Genomic DNA, 20,815 nt, shown 5'->3' on the forward strand with positions numbered 1-20,815 from the left:
CAATTAATCCAAAATTATTGGCCTGGAGTCCACTTTTTGGCATTAATGATTCAATAAATTTTTTCGTTTCTTTAAACCGTTGACTATCTTTCGTAGTCCCGACGCACTCACACTTAGGTTCCTTAAGCAATCCATAAATTCACTACACTTTATTGTATGTTGTATTCTGTGTTCTTGCAGGTACCCTATATGAACTAAACGTTCATAACTTAATCGAACCTGCAGTTTCGAATTTAGTGTCTTTGAAACCCGAGGTTTTCATTCAAAACTTACCACATGAAACTCGTAGCTTTCATACTTAAATTAAACCAATACATGTCTATAGAACCCGAATGTTCTATAATGTATGTTTATGGATTTCCATATGATTAACCATGTTTTCTTATACCCTTTGTTTAAGGACATGTCGAACATGAACAAGCACGATTTCACCGCTCTAGAAGTCTCTGGAAGAAGTGGGTTCAAGATGTGAAGCTCCATCTTACTGCAAAGAGTTTTAAAGCTATTATCGAGGAACCAATCAACGATGAACCCACCGATGAAGCTCAGAAAGCTACTACTATGATCTTCATTCAAAGACACATCCATGATGCACTGCAGACCGAGTGCCTCACGGAGGAGGATCCACGTACCTTCTGGCTTGCTCTGGCGGAACGCTTCGATCATCAGAAAGACATTTACTTGCCTGAAACAAGACATGACTAGCAGCATTTACGCTTCCAAGACTTTTAAGTCTGTGAATGAATACAACTCTGAAGTTTGTAGAATCCGATCATTACTTAAGTTCTTTAAAGAGGACTTAACTGAACAAGATATCCTGGAGAAGACATATTCGACCTTCAATGCCACAAATATTGTCACACAACAACAATATAGGGCACAGAAGTTCACCAAATTTTTGAATTTGATATCTGTTCTACTTCTTGCTGAAAAGCAGAACCAGCTTTTGATGAAGAATCATCAAGCTTGACCTACTAGCTCGAACGCTTCGCCTGAAGTGCATGTGACCAATCTAACAGCCACAATTGACGTAAACCTCGTCGTGACCGTGGTAATGGGCGGCAAGGCCCACCATGGGCCTAAGGTCCACCGAATAGAGGCTCACCCAAGGAAGGAAATTTGACCCAGAAGCGCTAACCCCTTGCCCCGAAGGCCCCAAACTTTAAGAACAAGGGAAAAGCTACCGTTCAATCGGATTCCATTGAAAATAGACATGTGCTACTGTTGTGGATCAAATGATCATTGGTTACACGTATGCCGAGTTAACCCCGAGGCTATTGTCAAGTATCATTCCCATCGTATGACTAACTTTGTGCATGTGGAACATCCCAAAGATGCTACTACAACTCCGGAGGTTTCAGATTTTAAGGAGGCATTTGCTCTTATGGAAGAATAAAGTTTTATTTTTCTAAGACATATTAGGGTGTTTTTATACCCTTAGTGGCCGAACCCAATAGGAGTGGCTGAACTCCCCCTTAAATTTTAGGTTTATGGTTTAATTTTTGGACAATTTTTCTAAGTCTTTGGAATTATTTGTTTGGTTTGGTTTGTTTTGAATTATGGATAATTATTTCATGGACATTATTTCTCAAATTGATTAATTGAATGAATGGACTTATATTTATGCATGTGACTTATTCAATTAATTTATTTCTAGGTATGACCAGTGGGGAAGTTAGTTGTCTGGCTAATAGTGCAACCACGCACACCATTGCGTGAGAAACACTATTTCACTAACTTCGTACCTAAGAATGCACCTCTGACAACCCTCTCAGGCTTATCCAACTTGATAGAAGGATACAGAAAGGCCCGTATAATGTTGTCCAATGGTACTAAATTAACCATTAAAGAGGCACTCTATTCTCTACGTTGAACGTTGCTGAGTTTTAGAGATATTCGAGATAATCAATATCATGTTGAAACCACTGAAGAGAATGGTTCTGAATTTCTTTGTATCACTTCTTGCGAATATGGCCGGAAGCGTATTCACGAGAAGTTGGAACGTCTCCTGAGTGGGCTGTACATAATAACCATTCGAGCCCTCGAGACACACCATGTGGCCGGTCCTATGGTTGGGTTCCAAGACACTCTCCTGCTTTGGCATGATCGAATGGGACATCCCGAATGAGATATGATGCGCTATATCCTCAAAGTATCATATGGGTATCACTTGAAATCTTATCCCGGCCATCCGTTTTGCAAAGCATGCTCCTTGGGGAAGTTGAACATTTAACCCTCAATTACAAAGATTATTCACGACCCTCTTAACTTTCTTCAGAGGATTCAAGGGGATATTTGTAGACCTATCCAACCAATATACGGACCATTTAGATATTTCATGGTGTTGGTTGATGCATCGACACAATGATCACATGTCTGCTTATTGTCCACACACAATGCTGCATTTGCGAAACTCCTAACGCAAATTATTAAGGGTTCACCACCCTGATTATCCGATCAAATCGATTCGACTAGATAATGTTGGAGAGTTTACGTCACAGACCTTTGACGATTATTACATGTCTGTTGGGATTGCAGTTGAATAATGTACCCCATGTTCACACCCAAAATAGCCTGGCAGAAGCTTTCATAAAGCGCATTCAAACGATAACTCGGACTTTGGTTATGCGAACCAATTTGTCAATATCTGCATGAGGCCATGAATATTGCACGCAGATATGTTGGTATGCCCGAGGCCCACCGCTACCTAACCTTATTCACCGTTACATTTGGTTACTGGATACGAGCCTGACGTCTCGCATTTATGTGTGTTTGGGTGCGCAATCTATGTGTCAATAGAGCTGTCACTACGTACCAAAATGGGTCCTCAGAGAAAAATGGGAATCTATATCGGTTATGATTCGCCATCAATTATTCGTTACTTAGAGCCTTTGACAAGAGATCTCTTTACCGCACGTTTTACGGATTGTCACTTCGATGAGGCAATTTTCTTGTCGTTAAGGGGAGATAAGATCACTAACGTTCCTGTGGAACACCACGAATTGTCATGGATTACTCCCACTATGTCTTATTTAGATCCCCGCACACCTCAGTCTGAAACTGAAGTGCAACGTATTCTAGATATTCAGAGCATCGCTCAAAGCATGCCATATCCTTTTACTGATCTAGCAAAAGTGACGAGATTACATATACCCGCTACAAACACACCTGCAAGGATGGACGTATTTAACGTACGTCGTAACACCGCCGTGGAAGGCTGGACCGTCCCTAAGGGTGGGGCAGCTGCACCTTCTACACAGCAAGGTACACTGGCGGCTAACCAATCACCTGCTCCTACCCTGAAGCGTGGTAGGCCCCCTGGTTCAAAGGATTCACAACCCGAAAAAGGAAAACGGCACAAACTAGTGACCTTAGTTTGAATCCAACCATTGCTTACTCATGTGTTCCAACGCATGAGGTTATTCTAGATTACGGTGATGTCTTAGACGAGATATAACAGCGTCTCGAGAATCGTGAGATTTCGGTCCATTATGTAATATTAGAAGAGGTTTGGAATCGGAATGAGAAGATTGTCAATGATGCATTCGAGTATACCGTTGCTTCCGGCATCATGTTTAGCGATGACATTGAACCACGTTTTGTTAATGAAAGTCGATGTAAAACGGATTAGTCAAACTGGAAACAAGCAATCCAGGTCGAACTCAATTTGCTTGCAAAACGAAAAGTGTTTGGGCCTGTAGCTCTTGCTCTACCATATGTGAAGCCCGTGGGCTACAAATAGGTTTTCATGAGGAAGCGTAATGAGAAGAATGAAATAGTGCAGTACAAAGCACACCTCATAGCGCAAGGCTCTCTCAACATCCTGGGATTGATTACGAGGAGACGTATTCCCCGGTAATGGACGTCATAACATTTCACTACCTTATCAGTTTGGTAGTTTCCGAAAAAAACTGAATATGTATCTTATGGACATAGTAACCGTGTGTCTCTATGGGGATCTAGATACGGAAATGTACATGAAAGTTCCAGAAGGATTTCCATTAAATGGTTCAAATAGTTCTAAACCACTGAACACTCTCTCGATTAAATTGAAAAGATCTCTCTAAGGATTGAAACAATCCAGATGGATGTGGTATAACCGTCTGAGTGAATATTTGAAAAGTCAGGGTTATGTGAACTATGAACTATGCCCATGTTTGTTCATTAAGAAGTCACATTCCAGATTTACGATCGTTGCAGTTTATGTCGACGACATGAACCTCATCGAAACTCCCATAGAGCTTGAGGAAATTGTCGCGCACTTAAAATCAGAATTTGAGATGAAAGATCTTGGGAAAACTCGATATTGTTTTGGCCTAGAGATCAAGCATTGTTCGGATGGAATCCTAGTACATCAATCGAACTACACCCAGATGGTGTTGCAAAGTTTTAATGAGGACAAAAGCGAAGCCTTCGAGTACTCTTATAGTCGTTCATACTCTAGATGCTAAACGATATCCCTTCCATCCCAAGGAGGATGAAGATATTTTGGAGCCTAAAGTTCCATACCTAAGTGCAATTGGTGCTTTATAGTACTTGGCTTAATGCACTAGACCCAACATCTCATTTGTTATTATTCTTTTGGCTAGATACAGCAACGCGCCTACACGCAGACATTAGAATGGTGTTAAAAACATTTTCTGCTACCTCAAGGGTACGACGGATTTGGGCTTGTTCTACACCCATGAATCCTCGAGATGAGCCACCGCCCCCTTCTAACTTCGGGTTGATTCCTGCCTCATTGGTTACGCAGATACTGGTTATCTATCTAACCCATATAGGGCACGTTCTCAAACGGACTATGTCTTTACCATTGGAGACACCGCTATATCTTGGAGGTTTACCAAGCAAACACTAGTTGCGACTTCTTTGAACCATACTGAGATTATTGCCCTACATGAAGCATCGCGTGAGTGATTTTGGTTTAGAGCAGTCATGGAACATATTCAAAGCACTAGTGGTCTTACTTTCATCGTTGACCTTCCTACGATGATCTTTGAAGACAATGCAACATGTATCGAGCGGTAAATAAGGGATACATCAAGGGAGACAACACAAGGCACATAGCGTTGAAGTTCTTTTATTCTCACCAGCAACAACAGCATCAGAACATTGAAGTCAAGAATAATCAATTCCCATGACAACCTGGCCGATCTCTTTACCAAATCATTGTCCAAGTCCACTTTTCAGAAGCTCGTCCAATGAATCGGTATGCATAAATTATCTGAATTGAATTGCTTGTAGTTCTCTTATTTAGAAGTTATGTCTAACTCAAGGGGAGTATCCTGAAGCATACTCACTTGATCTTAATGTACTATTTTTCCCACGATTAGGAGCATTTTTCCTACTGGGTTTTTGCTACCTAACGAGGTTTTGATGAGGCACCCATCCTGGAATAATCATACTCCATTGAGTTCACTATTTTCGTCATGTTTGACGTTTGTCTTAGACATTATGCATACTTCTCACTTTTCTCCTTAGTCTATGGGTTTTTCACTTATCTTAGGTTTTACCATAACGAGGTTTTGTGAGTTTTACTACCAATGCATACTTACTTTCTTATATCTGAGACTTGCATTCACCCGTTGTGCCGACGATTTCATCAAATGTTCTACCTCATCTGCTGAATATTTGATGCGACATTTTGTTTGAGTATTTACACACTCAAGGGGGAGTGTTGCAGTCCTATTGGATTAGGAATGTAATTGTGTAAATCCTAATGTATCTAGGAGTATCTTGTATATTCCCTTTAATAGTTTAATTCCTATTAGAGATGTAATCCTATTAGGGTAAGGATTCTACCTATCCTACTACTATAAATACAGGCATAAAGGGGTGATACAACTCACACCTCAGAATTACATATCTCTCTTTTCTCTATGTTGTCGTCGGCCCCTCTCCCTCTCTGTCCTTTATACAGTTCAGTCAAATAGGCCTACAACAAATGCAAAATATTAACTAAACCCGAAACATTTAGTCATCTAATGGTTATCCAATAAATAGACAAACCATGTTTCTCATTTTACTGAAATTTTGACCACATTAATCAAATGGTTAAATGATATATCTGATTATTGGTTGATTTTTTTTACAGAGTTGATCTTTAAAGGGTGATCTAGAAAGTAGACAGTTCCGGTAATCAAGCAACATTGCAAGATGAGGAAATCTTTAAAGGGTGATCTAGAAAGTAGATGGTTCTGGTAATAAAGCAACATTGCAAGATTAGGAGAGCCAAGAAGGTAGAACAAGAATGTCTAAATGAGAAGGTTGCTAGCATCTCTAATGATAAAACAATTTCATTTTTAACCGATTTTTTGCAAGTATATTAAGAGAAATTAAAATTTGAACAATTATGATCATTGGATTAAAACCAAAAAATAGGTCTTTATTTGTGTTAAATAAATATCTCAACCATAATCTTTCGATACAAGCGGGACATTGGCAGATGGAAATTGAAGGGAGGACATCAGGTGCAAAGAAAAACGCTCTTACCAACTAAAGCTACAAGTTACTCGATCAACTTAAGTACCATTATTAAAATCCACAGAATTTTCAAACTGAATCCGCCAACTTGGGTTCTTCGGTTGTTGTGGGGGGAACATATTCACCAAAACCACAATCCTCTTCCTTAACAAAACCATCATCTCTAACCCTAAAAACTGCATGAACCAAAATAATTGGCACCGTACAAGCTAAAGTCACAAACAGATGTTCGGCTGCATACGTAAGTATGAGCTCAATCATCGTCCCAATGGCCAACAAAACCAGCACCAACCGCCCTTCGACGGTCTTGTGCAGCAGCAGAGAATCAGGCACTACCCTCAACAGCGCAAGGTACGAGCATCCCACTGCAGTCATTATCACCAAGAAAATTAGAGACATCTGGCGCTGAGGCACTAGGGTTATGGAGAGTACGGTCCATATCAAGAGTGTGTAGTACGATCCGAAATAACCAAAGTTACGGGTGATGCGAACTGCGGCGGCTTCTGGGGTCGCCGGGATGTTGAAGAAGCAGAAGAGCTTGAAGTCCTTGCTCATTTTTCCGGTTGAATCTTTCGGTTTATGGGGATCATCAGTAGGTGTTGGTGTGGAGATGGTGGACGGCCTTTTCATGGTGCCGTAGTCAGCCATTTTCTGACCAAACAAATATGGTGTTTAATTTGACTTGGAGGGATTAGAAAGGCACTCGCTGATGTTTTGGATCGAATAAGTTATAAGTTTTGAAAGGATAATGCATATGTATATATACACACACGCATGATAGAGAGTGACAGTAGCAACTTCAAGGAAATGATTCAAGACGGACGTTTTAAACAAAGTGACAATTACTGCGACACTTTTGTCCACATTTGAGTGGAAATTTCAGGGTGAATTACAAGAAGAGCGTCCTAGCTAAAAACAAATCTGTTGCTGTGCGGTACGTTAATTTCAAATTCTCGAATTCTCAGATTTGTTTGGTTAATTCTCTTGATACATAAGAGATACTCTTATTACCAGTTCATTACGTGACAAGTTTTTAATATACGAATGATATACTTTTTGAATCATGACAAACATATATTCAACGAGTAAATACGGCTGTAAGTAGATAGGATAAAATATTTCTTATTTTGTTCCTTATTGTAAATAGGGTTGTAAGTACTTTCCACATATATTGCCTATTGTATATATTTACAACTTTCAGATATTTTATATGGTTATGTAACCCGCGGCATAGCATGGGCACTCCTTTCTAGTTTGAGCTAAAAGAAACAAAATGATAAGTTTGGCATGGCTCGTTCAACGTATCCTCTCTTGTTTGTAGGGGTGGGCACTTGGAATTGAAAATCTAAATCAAAACATGGACCAAACCAGACTGCACCGAACAATTTGGTTTTTGCACTTTTGAAACGGTACAGCTTGAAACCGAACTGCAAGCTGAAAAATGGTTTAGTTTTGGTTTCCAATATCTAAAACCGAACCTTATAACCGCATAATATAAGAAAAAAATATTTAATTTTATAGGGTTTAGATATTGTAATGTAATTGATTATTTGGTCGAGTCCCACATTTAGTATGAACTCAACCACATCATAACATGCCCATTGCCCAGACTATTAGAGGCTTTCTCTCTAATAATTCGAGTCTCGACCTCGAAACAGAGTCAAGACATCTCCTCCTCCTCTGCCACAACCTCGACTCCTCGCTCCTGTTCATCTCTTTCGAGTAAATCTCTCCTCACTCCTCCAATCTTCAAACGAACCATTACTCGCCCTCAAGTCTTCCTCCCATTTCGAAATTGAACTCCTCCCGTCCTCTCTTGCATGAAAATTTTATTTTTTTGGGTTTTATTAATGTCATAATGCTTTGACGTTGAACTTTGCTTGAACTTTAATTTAAGTACGGTAAATTTAACTTTTTCAATTGGTTGTACTAAAGTAATTTTATAAGGCATTTTGATGTTGAACTTTGTTTCAAGTTGAATTTTAGTATGGTGATCATAATTTTTATTTTTCAATTGGGTTGTATTAATGGCATAAAACATTTAATTTGCTAAACTAAGTTTTGAACTTTTTTTTTTGTCAAACAATAGATTTTGTTAGAATAGCCACCGACGGAGTTTGAATCCACACGTTTGCTTGAATGTTGAATACTTATATTAATGCCAAATTTTAACCAGCCTACAAGTGAGGCACAAACCAAAATCAAAACCGTTTGAAACTGAACCAAACCAAAATCAAATGGTTTGGTTCAATTTTGGTTCACACTGTAAAACCGAACTGAATTGAACTTAATTGAAATAAATTTCGGTTTTGGTTTACCCGAAAATCGCATCACACCAAACCAAATCGTTCCCACCACTACCTTTTTTTTCTTTTTGTGTCTTTTTTTTTTTTTTTTTTTGGCTCATTTTCATTAATAAGAATGAAGGAAACAATTCGGAATGAAACATAAATATGCAAGTTAGGGTTCGGTTGATATACATTTGGTTTTTCGTTTTTTACTTTTTATGCTTCAAATATAAATGGTGGTGAGGTAGGGAAAAGAATAAAAAAAAGAATGACCAAAAACAAAATCTTGAAAAAGTCACTTGAAATAAGTACTTTTGGTTTTCCTTTTGTACCATTTCTCATAATTAAGTTTCTCTCTCCCAACATTCTTCCAACTTTTCTTCATCTTCCCTTTCAATATACTTATCCCATATTTCAAACAAAAGAAATAAAAAACTAAATGCATAAGGATCGTTTGATAACCATTTCATTGTTGGTAACTTCTATCCAACAAATACATAAGCCTTAGTTTTTTTTTTTTTTCCATTGAAGATTCAAAACTACACTTATATAATGATATTGGTTGATCATCTTTTCTCGTTCGTGCCTATAGAATTGAATACACAACCTTTTCACTTTGCTTGCAGCCTCTTTGTTCTGCTTCATTTCTCCTTTCCCTCTATTACTATTATATATAGTCTATGAAACCAAAGAAATAGAAAAGGATTTCCTGTGTCCAAATTAATACAACAAAGGCATTCAATTTCTCTCATGACTTATGTTTCGACATTATATGCATTTCCTTTACATAGTCTATACTCTAAAACGTGACTCTCCTAACATTAAGTTCTGGCTCCCCGCTCAGAGCATGTCATCCATGGTGATCCACAACTTTCCTCACAAAAATCACGAAACAAGCCCCTAATGAAGCTCTCACATTAATCTTATATGATGTGAGACTGCCTTTATTCCGCAACGTAAGTAATTTTCTCTCGTGACCAAGACTTCACCTTGTTTACAAAAAAGAAAGTCAAGTGGGTCCATGCTAGACCCAGCAATTTCCACGTTGTTTCTTATGTTGCTTTTTGCCAAAGTCTCTCATTCATTTTGTAAATCGAAGGTCACAAATTAAATCTCTCCCTGGAGACTTCCAAGTTATAATAATATTACTGAAACTGAGAAAAATTCTCATCTTGCAATGTTGTTTGATAATCGAAACTGTCTACTTTTTAGATCATTATTTAAAAATCATCTATGCAAAATACTAACCAAGCTCGAAATTGTTTAATCATCTAAAATTTTTCAATAAATAGACGAACTCTTTCTCACGCAAACATTAAAATTTTGACAACGTTAATCAAACAGTTAAACGATATCTAATTGTTGGTTGATGTTTTATAGAGTTGATCTTTGGAGGGTGAAGAAAGTCGACAATTCCGATAATTAAGCAACATTGTGAGATGAAGAAATTCGAGAATGTCAAAATGAAAAAGTTGCTAGCATTCCCAATAGTGAAACAATTTCTCGTATAACCAACTTTTTGCAAGAATATAAGAGAAAGTAAAATTGAACAATTCTGATCATTGGATTATAATGAAAAAAATAGGTCTTCATTTGTCTTAAATAAATATCTCAACCATAATCTTTTGATACAAGTAGACACCGGTGCAAGAAAAAAATGTTTCTATCTACTTGAGCTAAAAATCGTTTGATCAACTCAAATACCATTATTAAAGTCCACAAAATTATGAAACTGAATCCGACAACTTGAGTTGATCGGTTATGGTGAGGGGAATGAACTCACCAAAACCACAAGCCTCTTCCTCAACAAAAAGATCATCTCTAACCTTAAAAACTGCATGTACCAAAATAACAGGAACCACTCAACCTAGAGTCACAAGCAAGTGTACGGCTGCACTCGTGAGTCTGAGCTCAGTCATCCTCCCAATGGCCAGCAACGCCAGCACCAGCCGCCCTTCGACGGTCTTGTGCAGCTCCAGAGACTCAGTCATAACCCTCAACAGCACAAGGTACAAGCAGCCCACTGCAGTCATTGCCACCAAGAAAATTAGAGAAAACTTGCGCTGAGGCACTAGGGTTATTGACAGTACTTCAAAACTTAATAGCCTTTGTGCGATGGAACCTTATGGTTCGTCAGCAATATTTGACACAATACACACGCCATTTTTTTTCTTGGCACCAAATGATTTCCTGACGAATTCCTCTTGACCTCCGAAATTATTTCGTCACATGTAAAGTCTAGGACAAAACTCTAGATTTAACCAGCTTAATTTGTTTGACCAACTGGAATTTTTGTCGAATAAAATAACTTGACCCGACGAAATATGGTTCCTCATGCCAAATTTCGTAGGGCAAATATAGCATTTTCTGGTAGTGGGTGTACAAAACAGTACTGTTTATTTTTATTATAGTTATATATGGTGGTGACGGTTGTAATTGTTCGACAATTGTATTGATCCTGAGATGGGAACAATGAACGTGTGCATTCCCACTGTTGGAAGAGAGAGAGAAAGAGAAAATTTCTACTAGCAGGCCAAACAATGTTATTTTGTAAAACTGTTAATCTGAACGATCAAAATTTAATTAAGAATTTATTTTACTCACTGTTTTAAAAATATCGAGTAAGGATTAGGCGGGCTAGGCAGCTGCCTAGGTAGGTTAGGCATGCTAGGAGGTGGCTAGGCAGTTCTATTGTTTTTAATTTTTTTTTTTTTTTTTAATTAACTCAAAGGGTTTTCTGGGTAACCTACTAAAAAAGAACCTAAATTATGAAATAGTGAATTTTCAATTTTGGTTTTTAGTTTTGGGTTTTTCTTATTTTTACAGCATTAGTTTGTGATGATGGTAATGCCATGATGACTTAAGTTTTAAGTTTTAACTTTTCCAAATTCTCAATACAAGTATAATTTATTTTTATTTTTTTGAGTGTAAGTAGGCACTTATTTATATGTTATATAATAACTTTAATTAAATCTACCTAGCTACCTAAACATTAGGTCCCAACCCGCCGCCTGATTATCGTCTAAAATCTTTTAGAACCTTGATTTTACTATTGAGTTGTAAAAGTTTGATGAGTTAGCTTAAAGAATTTTATTAATTTGTCATCAAAATAATGTTTTACGTTAACTAATTAATATATTACGTTGTTAGATTGTTAATTGAAATGACATTTAAATAAGAATTCACTTGATCAATGAACCAAATTAATAGTCTAAATTATACATTATGACAACATAAGCATGTCTGTCAAATCGACAACTTGTTGGCATGTGAGGGGAAAGTGCATCGAAGTTAAAATAAAACATAAAACAAGCATGTCTTGTCCCCCTAACTCTTTGTCTAGAAACTGAGAGAATGATGCTTGGCCTTTGGCCAGCTAGTTGTATAATCACTTGAAAGTTAACTTGCAATTTGTTATTTCTACCTCCTCTGTTCTGTACTCAGAGGACTAGTTTAAATTACACACATCAAATCTATCTATGTGGTAACCCCATTAGTTACTTGTTGATCACTCTGTGGTATTGTCCGGTTTTAATACTACATAACATTCGATGTTACTAGTGTTTTAATTGATAGATTCAATTTTAGCTATTCATTTTTAGTATCATGACATTCTATTAAAGAATTTTCCCATTTTTTTTCTCTCTCTAATCACATAATTTGTACACATGGACAGAGAGACGAGGACAAGTCACATGAGATGAGAGTCACAATTAATCGTAGAAACAGTGGCCACCTATACCTCAAAATGGAAAGGGAACTTGGGAGTGAGTGATATACTTATGAAGATTGCAGTAGAGAGAGCCAAGGTGTGATATCGACAACGCATAAAATGCTGTCTTATGATGCGCATAAATGGCTCTTCCGACAGTGTGACCCTTCTTACCATCTTACCAAAGCCCTCCTCGCAGATTGACGCCGGCTTGGAAGGTCGCTGCTGCAACCCTGATTGTTTTGGTGGATTTTCCATTTTTCTTTGAAAACTAGCAATGATGTTAGTTATGGTTTCAAAGGTGTCTATGTAAATAAGCAATGCTCACCACATGAGTTGTTTCATCGATGGTTCCCTTGTAGGCTCCTCCCCTTAGTAATTAACCCATCGGGGGATTTCGTTTGGTTACCTAATCTTCGAACATTTGTTCTTTGTGATTTTTGATGTATGAGATCTTGGAGTATATACAAACAAGTTTGACGATTAGATCGTTAAAACTTGTTTTGTAGTATGCGCATCCCGTCAAACAATAGATTCAACAAATATTTAGAGACTATTCTATACTTCCAGTAAATAGACGTAAGTTTTTGTGGTATCCGCTAGTGTAGTTGTAAATAATCATCAAAATCGAATCTAAAACGATCGTTAAATCGTGATTTTTCGTTTGTAAACGCCAAAGAATTTGGTCCCATTACCTAATCATTGAAGAAACTTAATATATCAACCATGTCTCTCACTTTGCCCCACGAATATATCCACTTGACTCAAGGAAACAAAACCCTAGCTGGTCGATAAACATGCTCATTTTTTGTGTTGACACATCACTTGGTTTGCAAATTTTATCGACAAATTTAATCTCCCATCTTACTTTTATTCTCTCTTGACCTGGACTTCACTTGGTTACTCGAAGAAAGGCAAGTGGATCCATGCGTGGACCTAGCAATTTCCCACTTTGTTTATACGTTGCTTTTTGTCAGAGTCTCATACATTATGTAAATCAAATGTCACAACTGAATCCCTCCATGGAGATTTTCCAGCCATAATAATGTTGTTCGACTGAATTTTCTTTCAAGAAAACTTGGCCTTTGTCCACAACATCATTCACAACGAAAAAAAATCTTTGTTAGGATTGTTCATGTCATGTGACAATTCCGAGAGGCAAAACTAGTGACTGCAGTCCATAACTTTTGCTATGGAATACAATCACAGCCAAAGAAACCTTTACGCAGTATGTAAATTAGGTTAAATTTAATAAATTGCATTAGGTCAGAAAAAAAAATAAACTGTTTTGGTGAGATATGGCTACACTATTCATCAGACAATCAAATAACAATTAAATTAACGAGCATTCATAGAACTCTTGTGTTTTCTTTCCCACCTGGGCGTAGATACAGAATTTGTTCTATAGCTTATCTTCCGTACTGTATTTCATTCTAATAAGAAATGGGATTGATCTCATCAGGCTCGACTGTCTTCTCAGCAAGTATCAGTTTGTTGAGAGGCCAAGGCTGTCAAAGATCGTATAAGAAATGCAAGGTATCTGTTACCACAGTATCGGTAAGTATCATACGCTTACCTGTTCATCAAAGTCATGAGAATTAACAGCCTGGCCAAATTCTATGCATAACATCTTCGTTTCTTACATTTCCATGAACATAAACCTTGGGCTCTTTAACCTGGAGCAAGGATGAAGTAGTTAGCATCTGATTTTAAAACAAACATGCAACTACTTTTGTGAAATTATATCGATTCGTACCAGTAAAACGGGAGGGAATCCAGTTCTCAAACGAACCCGGGAGAAACCATTTACAGCAAATAGGCACTTGAATCCATCAACGGCAGGATGTTCACTGCTATACAAGAAAACAATGAAATCCGACTACATGAATGAGAGCATCAATGCAAAACAAAATAAGTTTCAATCAAAGAGCATCCAAACACCGTAAGAATGGAGAAGCTTTTGGATTTAGATAAATCTCTACATGTGTCCGTTGAAAGGGTATAAGCATTAGAATTATTGCAAAACAATTTTCTATACTATTTAATCCTGTGTTATGTGGGAATGAACGAAATGCCCTTAACATTATTGATGGTATAGAAAATGTTACTGACGTCTTATAAACAGTTTGCCATACAACGCTTCTTAACAATCTTAAACAGTTTTGTTTGGAAAATGTCTTGTTGGCAGAAAACTCTTGATGGATGGTCAATGTTAAGGCAAAAGCAAAGATTTCTCCTCCAAATACACTACTACTTTAACACATTCGATTCTAAGAACGTTCTAGACAAAGAAAAAGGACGACAATCGAAAAAAAAAAAAAAAAAAAAAAAACTCACTTTATAAGATAGGTGAAATTTCTGCGGTGTAGCTCTTCAGGAGGAATCCCTTCTTCTTTAGAATACCTGCACTGCCAGTAGTTAAATGAACTGATACACAAACCTTTGACAATTTATATATTATTAAAAAATCAGTAAATTTAAATTAAGATGGATTCCAAAATTGAATTTTTCACAATTACTTCAACATGATCTCTGAATTTTTTTTTTAACAGAATAGAAAAGGAAAATAGAAAATTTGACATGGGTTCAAAGTTTCAAGCAACATTATAAGCAGCGTATGTTAGAAGGATATACAGTCTTCCATATCCATTTTCCAGGTTAAAGAATCGGAGTCGGCAACCTCGTATACCTATCTTTTAGAAAAACAGACATAACTTCTAACAATTATTTATTTATTGCTACACAAGTGTAAGCTCAGCTTCCTCTACCCAGAGGTACAGAATCTTCGCTTTCACAGTAAATGTTATGTTGTTTACAAAAGGTGAATGATTATCACAATGACCGTAAACCATGTCATCTTGAAATTGTTTCAGTATACACTTGCTAGTTTAAATTCAAAACCGCTAGTCCAAAGAGACAGCTGAGTTTCTGGAATAGCCAACAGCATCATCAGAAGTTACAAGTGAAGTTAAAACTAGAAGAAAATCAATTATACCTCCATGGGAAATTATTTTCACAGAAGCGGGATATTCCATTCATGGCCGAAAACGTATCAATGTGAACCCAATGTTCATTTGAACTGTTAGCAAGATGGCCTGTCAAAAACTCGTCATATAATAATATCAAACTCATATATCAACAGTACCAAAATATATACCGACTAAATTGCTAATATAAATAAGAGACACAGAACAAGAAGCTAATAATAACAGTAACAAGAAGATACCAACTAAATTGCTAATACAAACAAGGAGACAGTACTTACCGGTCTGATGCAAATGTTTTAAAGCATGACCACTGGGATAATTTTCATTGGAAGCCATGAAACTTATGACAGTGCACCCTAGACTACAAAAACATAAAATCAGTAAAGAAGGTGGCAGATTATTCTTTCTGATGAAACCAAAAGAATTTTAAACATCCAACCTGATCAACAATAATCCAAGCATCATTGGATAAAGCAAGTTCCAGAAAGTCTTCTTCCTATTGTTATAGCTGTAGGAAAGAACAATCAGAATTCATTTAACTGTTAGGTTAGTAACTGAAACCCAAAAAGACGGGAAATAAACGAGCAAGCAAAAATAAGAATGATTTAAACCCAAGGCCTAATGATGCAGCAGCACTGGATTGAATAAAGAAGATTCAATTCTGCAATCCAGTGCCTAGGGCTATAAGAGCAACATCAGAGAAAATTCTTTAATCAAGAATAAGTGTCCTTAGTAGTTTGTTACGATAATCTATTTATACTATTTTACAGTCAGGTTTTATTTATGCCGGAGCAAAAATACAATTACAACAATTTGATCCTATTTTAGGAATTTAAAAAAATTAAGATAATGCCACAAATAGACCATACATACATTCTAGTTGCAGCAATTGCAGCAGATAAGTTGAACATCGGAACTGAGCTAATTATAAAACGAAGCTCCTGCATCATGATAAATAAGGTCTTTCAATATCTAATCTAGAATAAAAATAAGCCCACCAAACTCTATAAAATATGAGCAATATTACCTTGTGGGGAAGCTTAGAGTAAAGTAAAACAAAGGACAAGGCTGGAAGAACGAATAGCAAAACCCTCCTCTCAAGTAAGACCCCAAGCTGCAAGTAGATTGTGTATCAAGTTAGAAAGAATAAGGGGTTTGGAGCCCTGGAAACATAAGTAGTAGTATGCTTGCGAAGTTGAATGTATCCAAAATGATTAATCACAAAATACATTTGCTTCCGTATCCATGTCTATATTATTATCTACCCCAAGTAGAGACATTCGACATACAATTACTCTTGAGAAAATTACTATGTCAAGTGCAGTTCATACTTATGCCAAGTAATTAAGTATTATCAGCCATCAACTGTATTAAATTAGAAAATGTTCGAAGCAGTGGCCAAAATAATAGACAGATAATCTAAGCAACAAAGGCTCACAAGTAGCAACCGATTACATTATACATGAAAGAGAAGGTTTAGTTAGAGCACCAGACTCACCAGAAAAAGAGGGTATGCAGCAAGCAATGACCGCGGGAGTGCTGAAGTGAAGTACCAGTAAAACGGATGTATCTGAATAAAAAGTAATATGAAGGAAAACTACTAACACATATTTATTAGTTTTACATTCACTCCGCTTTGCCCCCAAAAGACAAGGCGATACTCCCACAGAATCTTTGAATAAGAGTTCCTTCTCTTGTACCAAAACAATTAATGAAAAGAAAAGGATAATACTCCTATTTTAGCATCCACTGAAGAAGGTATCCACCAAAAGTTAACTGTCCCACTCCTAATATATAGCCTAAAATCCCTAAAACGAAACACTAACAAAAGATTCAAATGCATAAAACCAGGCAGAACACACACTACAAACTCGGTGGCAAAAACACTTGAAGACTCGGAAATAGTCTGCTCAATTGGACTAAAAATATGTCTTACTCTTACAAGATTATAAACATTACAACACACTCCAAATCAAATGCGAAACAGATTTGTTGTAAGGATACACCCCACTCTGAACTTCTATTGAGCACAGAGTTGAACCAGAAAACTTCAAATTCAGGCCACAGTAACCTTTTCCACATAATTGAATCTACTATAACAGTAAGGCCTGAACTACAAAAAATCCAAACAAGAACATTATTCAGAAATTGTTGTTATTTTTGCAACCAATGTTGTGATCTATGCATCTGAAGAAATTGATAGTAGGGTAGTACCTGTAGTAATAATACTAATACTAATAAATTATAATAATAGTAACAATAAGAACAATGATAATGATAACAAAACGACCTACGCACAATACAGCGCACAAACTGCAGCATTTCAACGCCTTCCATAATGAAATTCTTCTAGTCTGTAATCAAAAAGAAAGATCAATTACTAATTTATTTCACGAAGGTACAAATTAAAATGCAAATTGATTATCCACCTTAACCGGCACAAGTAGAAACTTACCAACAAAAGCTCCAAGCCAAGAGGTCCAAGAAGTAACAAAATATCACATCTAAAGATAACCGTAGCAAAAATCTGAATATAAAAACCAAGATGCAAATTAAAAGAAAATCAGGTAAGTGTATCTTAACTGTGAGGAATAAAGCAAACTTACTTCATAAGAATCATCAGCAGAGTCTACAAAAAAGAGTCCAATTGGACAAAAGGGCCGAGATTATAGTATCCTTAGACATTATGATGCATAATCTGATTATAGCATATAGCGACATACCAGGCAGTTTATGGCTGCATAATATTTCTCCTTTAACCAATACCCATACGCCAAATTGACTACAACAAGAAAATACGAAAAATAAATAAAAGCCGCATGACATATGAATAAGCTGTCAGAGCCAATCAATATTTCAATTAGAATGAAAACTAGCATGCATCTCAGGCCAAGCACAGTAAGGGCTATAAAGGTTATAATCATACCAAAAAAATAACAATACAAGGTCCTACAAATGATATTATATGCATCTCCTGTGCTTCTTCTATGGGGTGCAAATGAAAACCCTAAAGAAGAAAATAAGAACCACTCCTTCCCAACTCTTCTGTTTCCCATTTGTGCCATTTGACCCTTTAGTATTATAATAACAAACAGACAGCACTTAAAAATCAACGAAAAAGAAAGACACAAAATAATGTTTTCCCCTCCATATCCAGCACGTACCTAACATGTATATCCTTTGTATTCTCAAGTCAAACTTGTTAAAATGATAAAAAAGATACATATTTGGAGTGTCAAATACCATCTACCCGCAGGTGAACGTAATTAATCATGTAGTAGGAAGCAGGAAAAAAAATGTTCAAGACAACAAATCATTTGCAGAGGTTCATTAGATAGCCAGTTCTACATCTGTACAATCTTAAAAATATACATCCACAAGGGAAAAAGAATGCACATGAGAAGAATTACCTACGCCCAGAGCTAGTATATTTGGAAGTGGACGAGTACAATAGAACAAAAGGTGGAACTGAACTGCAGTTAGTATCACAAAGAAAGCTTCCACTTGACGTCCAAACTTATGTCTAACCTGAAAAAGGAAACAAATAAAAGGCTTACTTATATTTCTTTTTCTTTTAAGAAACACAACTTAATGAACTGAACAAATTACAAGGAGTACAGAGCACGAGAAGAAAATAAGTATAAAGCAACAGCATACCTGAAGGCGAAAGAAGCATAATGTAGATAATATGATGCCACCTAATGCCAAACGAACTGGCAAACAGAAACTAAAACAATTTAGGAATTGTTATTATGAAAGGCAAGATATAACATCAAAAAAAATTATAATAAAAAAAGATATAAACAGAATGTGAAAGGCATTCCCCATGAATGTCATCCAACTTTTTTCTTTCTCAGAAGAAGTAATAAATTAATAGATGACCCCAGGTGCATGAAAAGTATGTAGGAGGCATGCCTTTCAATTCCCACCAAAATGTACCACTGAATGCACAAAACAACGTGCTTTTCAAATAAATCCTCTGTGAGACTTCTCAGACTAGATGGGTTTCCAAATCGCCATTCCAGCAAGCAAGAAGGTCAGCCACAAATCTCAGCATAACCAGTAACCCCAGATACAAAAATAAATACTAATCTATATGGAGATCCGATAATAAGATGGAAACCATGGAATATTTTCTGCCACTCGTGAAGCAACACTCAGATGAATGTAAACTTACAAGAAATTTAAAGCACTAACCTGCTAAAAGACTATAAACCTTTGGCAAATGCAACAGTTCCATTGCTAAAACAGAAGGAGAAGCCAAACTTGAAACAAACAATGCACCTAGAAGAATGACATACCACACAAATCAGTGAAGTAAACACCTTCGAACATTTAATAATTCATCAACGAATCAGTACAATTTTCAAAAGTCTTAATAATTTATCCATGAGATAAAACACTAGAACAACTAAAACTGCATAGAAATATGGGGATTGCCCCCAAAGGCTTTATTTGGCTAATTTACTCATTTAGACTTTAAATCACAAACTTAGTAACATTGACAGCGCATATTTTACAAGCTTACCGAGGAAAGTGCGAGGAACGACTCCTGGGAACTCCAAATGATCATACTAGCAGGAGGCAAACATTTATCCAAACAAAGTAGTTAGATAGCCAAAAGGACCAACACATTCCAGAAAACATAACAGCTGACACAAGCTTATGAAGAGACGGATATATAAACTCACATTATCTATGCGATTTCGATAATACAGAATGTCATGCATTGCCTGATAACAAGTAAGAACAAGAAACAACAAACAACAAAATTAGAAGTAAGCAAAAGCACTAAAGAAGCTGAAAATGATACGCCGATAAACAATTCAGTTTTCCCAGATAACAAAATCATCTCCCCCATCATGTTATCAGTGAGCAGACCAAATTTGAACTTCAAATTTTCATTTAAATCCTGTTTAATTTTTTGTATATACTGAAAATTTTTACATTTTCCACCATTACAAATTACCACAAATCACTGTAATTCAATAATTTAACTCTCTTATTAGTAAATATTTCCAAGTTTTTCACTTTCATACACGTCAGGCAAATAGAGAGAGAGAGAGAGAGAGAGAGAGAGAGGTGCCACCTGGACATTGAAGCTTTCTTCAACCTTAGTGTAGGGCGCCATGAACACATAAAACGCAGCTATCGATCCAAGTACCAAATCGTAACCATAGCGCTCAAGAAAATTGGAAGACTTGGAAGCCATTGTTTAGAGAGAGAGAAAGAGAGAGAGAAACACAGACGCAGACAGGAGATAGAGAGAGAGAGAGTTGAACTGAAGTATGTGGGTCTACTTATGGGCTGGGCCAGATCGATGTTTTATTGGGCTTGGGCTTTGG

The 20,815-nt window shown here is 36.7% G+C and overlaps 2 protein-coding genes across 4 annotated transcripts; both read right to left on the reverse strand.

Annotated features, from left to right (window-relative positions):
• Positions 1-6,364: 6,364 nt before the first annotated feature.
• Positions 6,365-7,221, reverse strand: LOC137733260 (PRA1 family protein F4-like). The gene has a single exon (XM_068472408.2). The coding sequence runs from the start codon at positions 7,129-7,131 to the stop codon at positions 6,553-6,555; it is 579 nt and encodes a 192-aa protein (XP_068328509.1). The 5' UTR covers positions 7,132-7,221; the 3' UTR covers positions 6,365-6,552.
• Positions 7,222-13,720: 6,499 nt separating this feature from the next.
• Positions 13,721-20,732, reverse strand: ALG12 (homolog of asparagine-linked glycosylation 12). 3 transcript variants are annotated; one of them, XM_068473873.2, is made up of 20 exons: positions 20,560-20,732; positions 20,162-20,203; positions 19,999-20,044; positions 19,668-19,754; positions 19,128-19,183; positions 18,881-18,998; positions 18,194-18,252; positions 17,926-17,997; positions 17,761-17,824; positions 17,475-17,578; positions 16,969-17,040; positions 16,498-16,584; positions 16,344-16,411; positions 15,910-15,978; positions 15,749-15,831; positions 15,479-15,578; positions 14,821-14,886; positions 14,240-14,333; positions 14,060-14,159; positions 13,721-13,991 (listed from the first exon to the last, which is right to left on the reverse strand). In XM_068473873.2, the coding sequence occupies exons 1-19, from the start codon at positions 20,680-20,682 to the stop codon at positions 14,082-14,084; spliced, it is 1,488 nt and encodes a 495-aa protein (XP_068329974.2). In that variant the 5' UTR covers positions 20,683-20,732; the 3' UTR covers positions 13,721-13,991; positions 14,060-14,081. The 3 variants fall into 3 exon arrangements, with proteins under 3 accessions (XP_068329974.2, XP_068329972.2, XP_068329973.2); XM_068473871.2 differs by having other exon boundaries at positions 14,240-14,336; XM_068473872.2 differs by having other exon boundaries at positions 13,721-14,159.
• Between the last annotated feature and the right edge of the window lie 83 nt (positions 20,733-20,815).

Source organism: Pyrus communis, chromosome 7, assembly GCF_041283825.1.
Source record: "Pyrus communis isolate YQ-2024b chromosome 7, ASM4128382v1, whole genome shotgun sequence".
In the NCBI taxonomy this organism is placed as follows: Eukaryota; Viridiplantae; Streptophyta; class Magnoliopsida; order Rosales; family Rosaceae; genus Pyrus; species Pyrus communis.

Excerpts from the sequence above, each read along its gene's own strand:
- ALG12 (XM_068473871.2), bottom strand. The coding sequence starts at position 20,682 with ATGGCTTCCAAGTCTTCCAATTTTCTTGAGCGCTATGGTTACGATTTG. Across the intron at positions 20,045-20,161 it reads ATCGAAATCGCATAGATAAT|TATGATCATTTGGAGTTCCC; the intron begins GTGAGTTTATAT and ends GCCTCCTGCTAG. Across the intron at positions 19,184-19,667 it reads GGTTTATAGTCTTTTAGCAG|TTCGTTTGGCATTAGGTGGC; the intron begins GTTAGTGCTTTA and ends TCTGTTTGCCAG.
- LOC137733260 (XM_068472408.2), bottom strand. The coding sequence starts at position 7,131 with ATGGCTGACTACGGCACCATGAAAAGGCCGTCCACCATCTCCACACCA.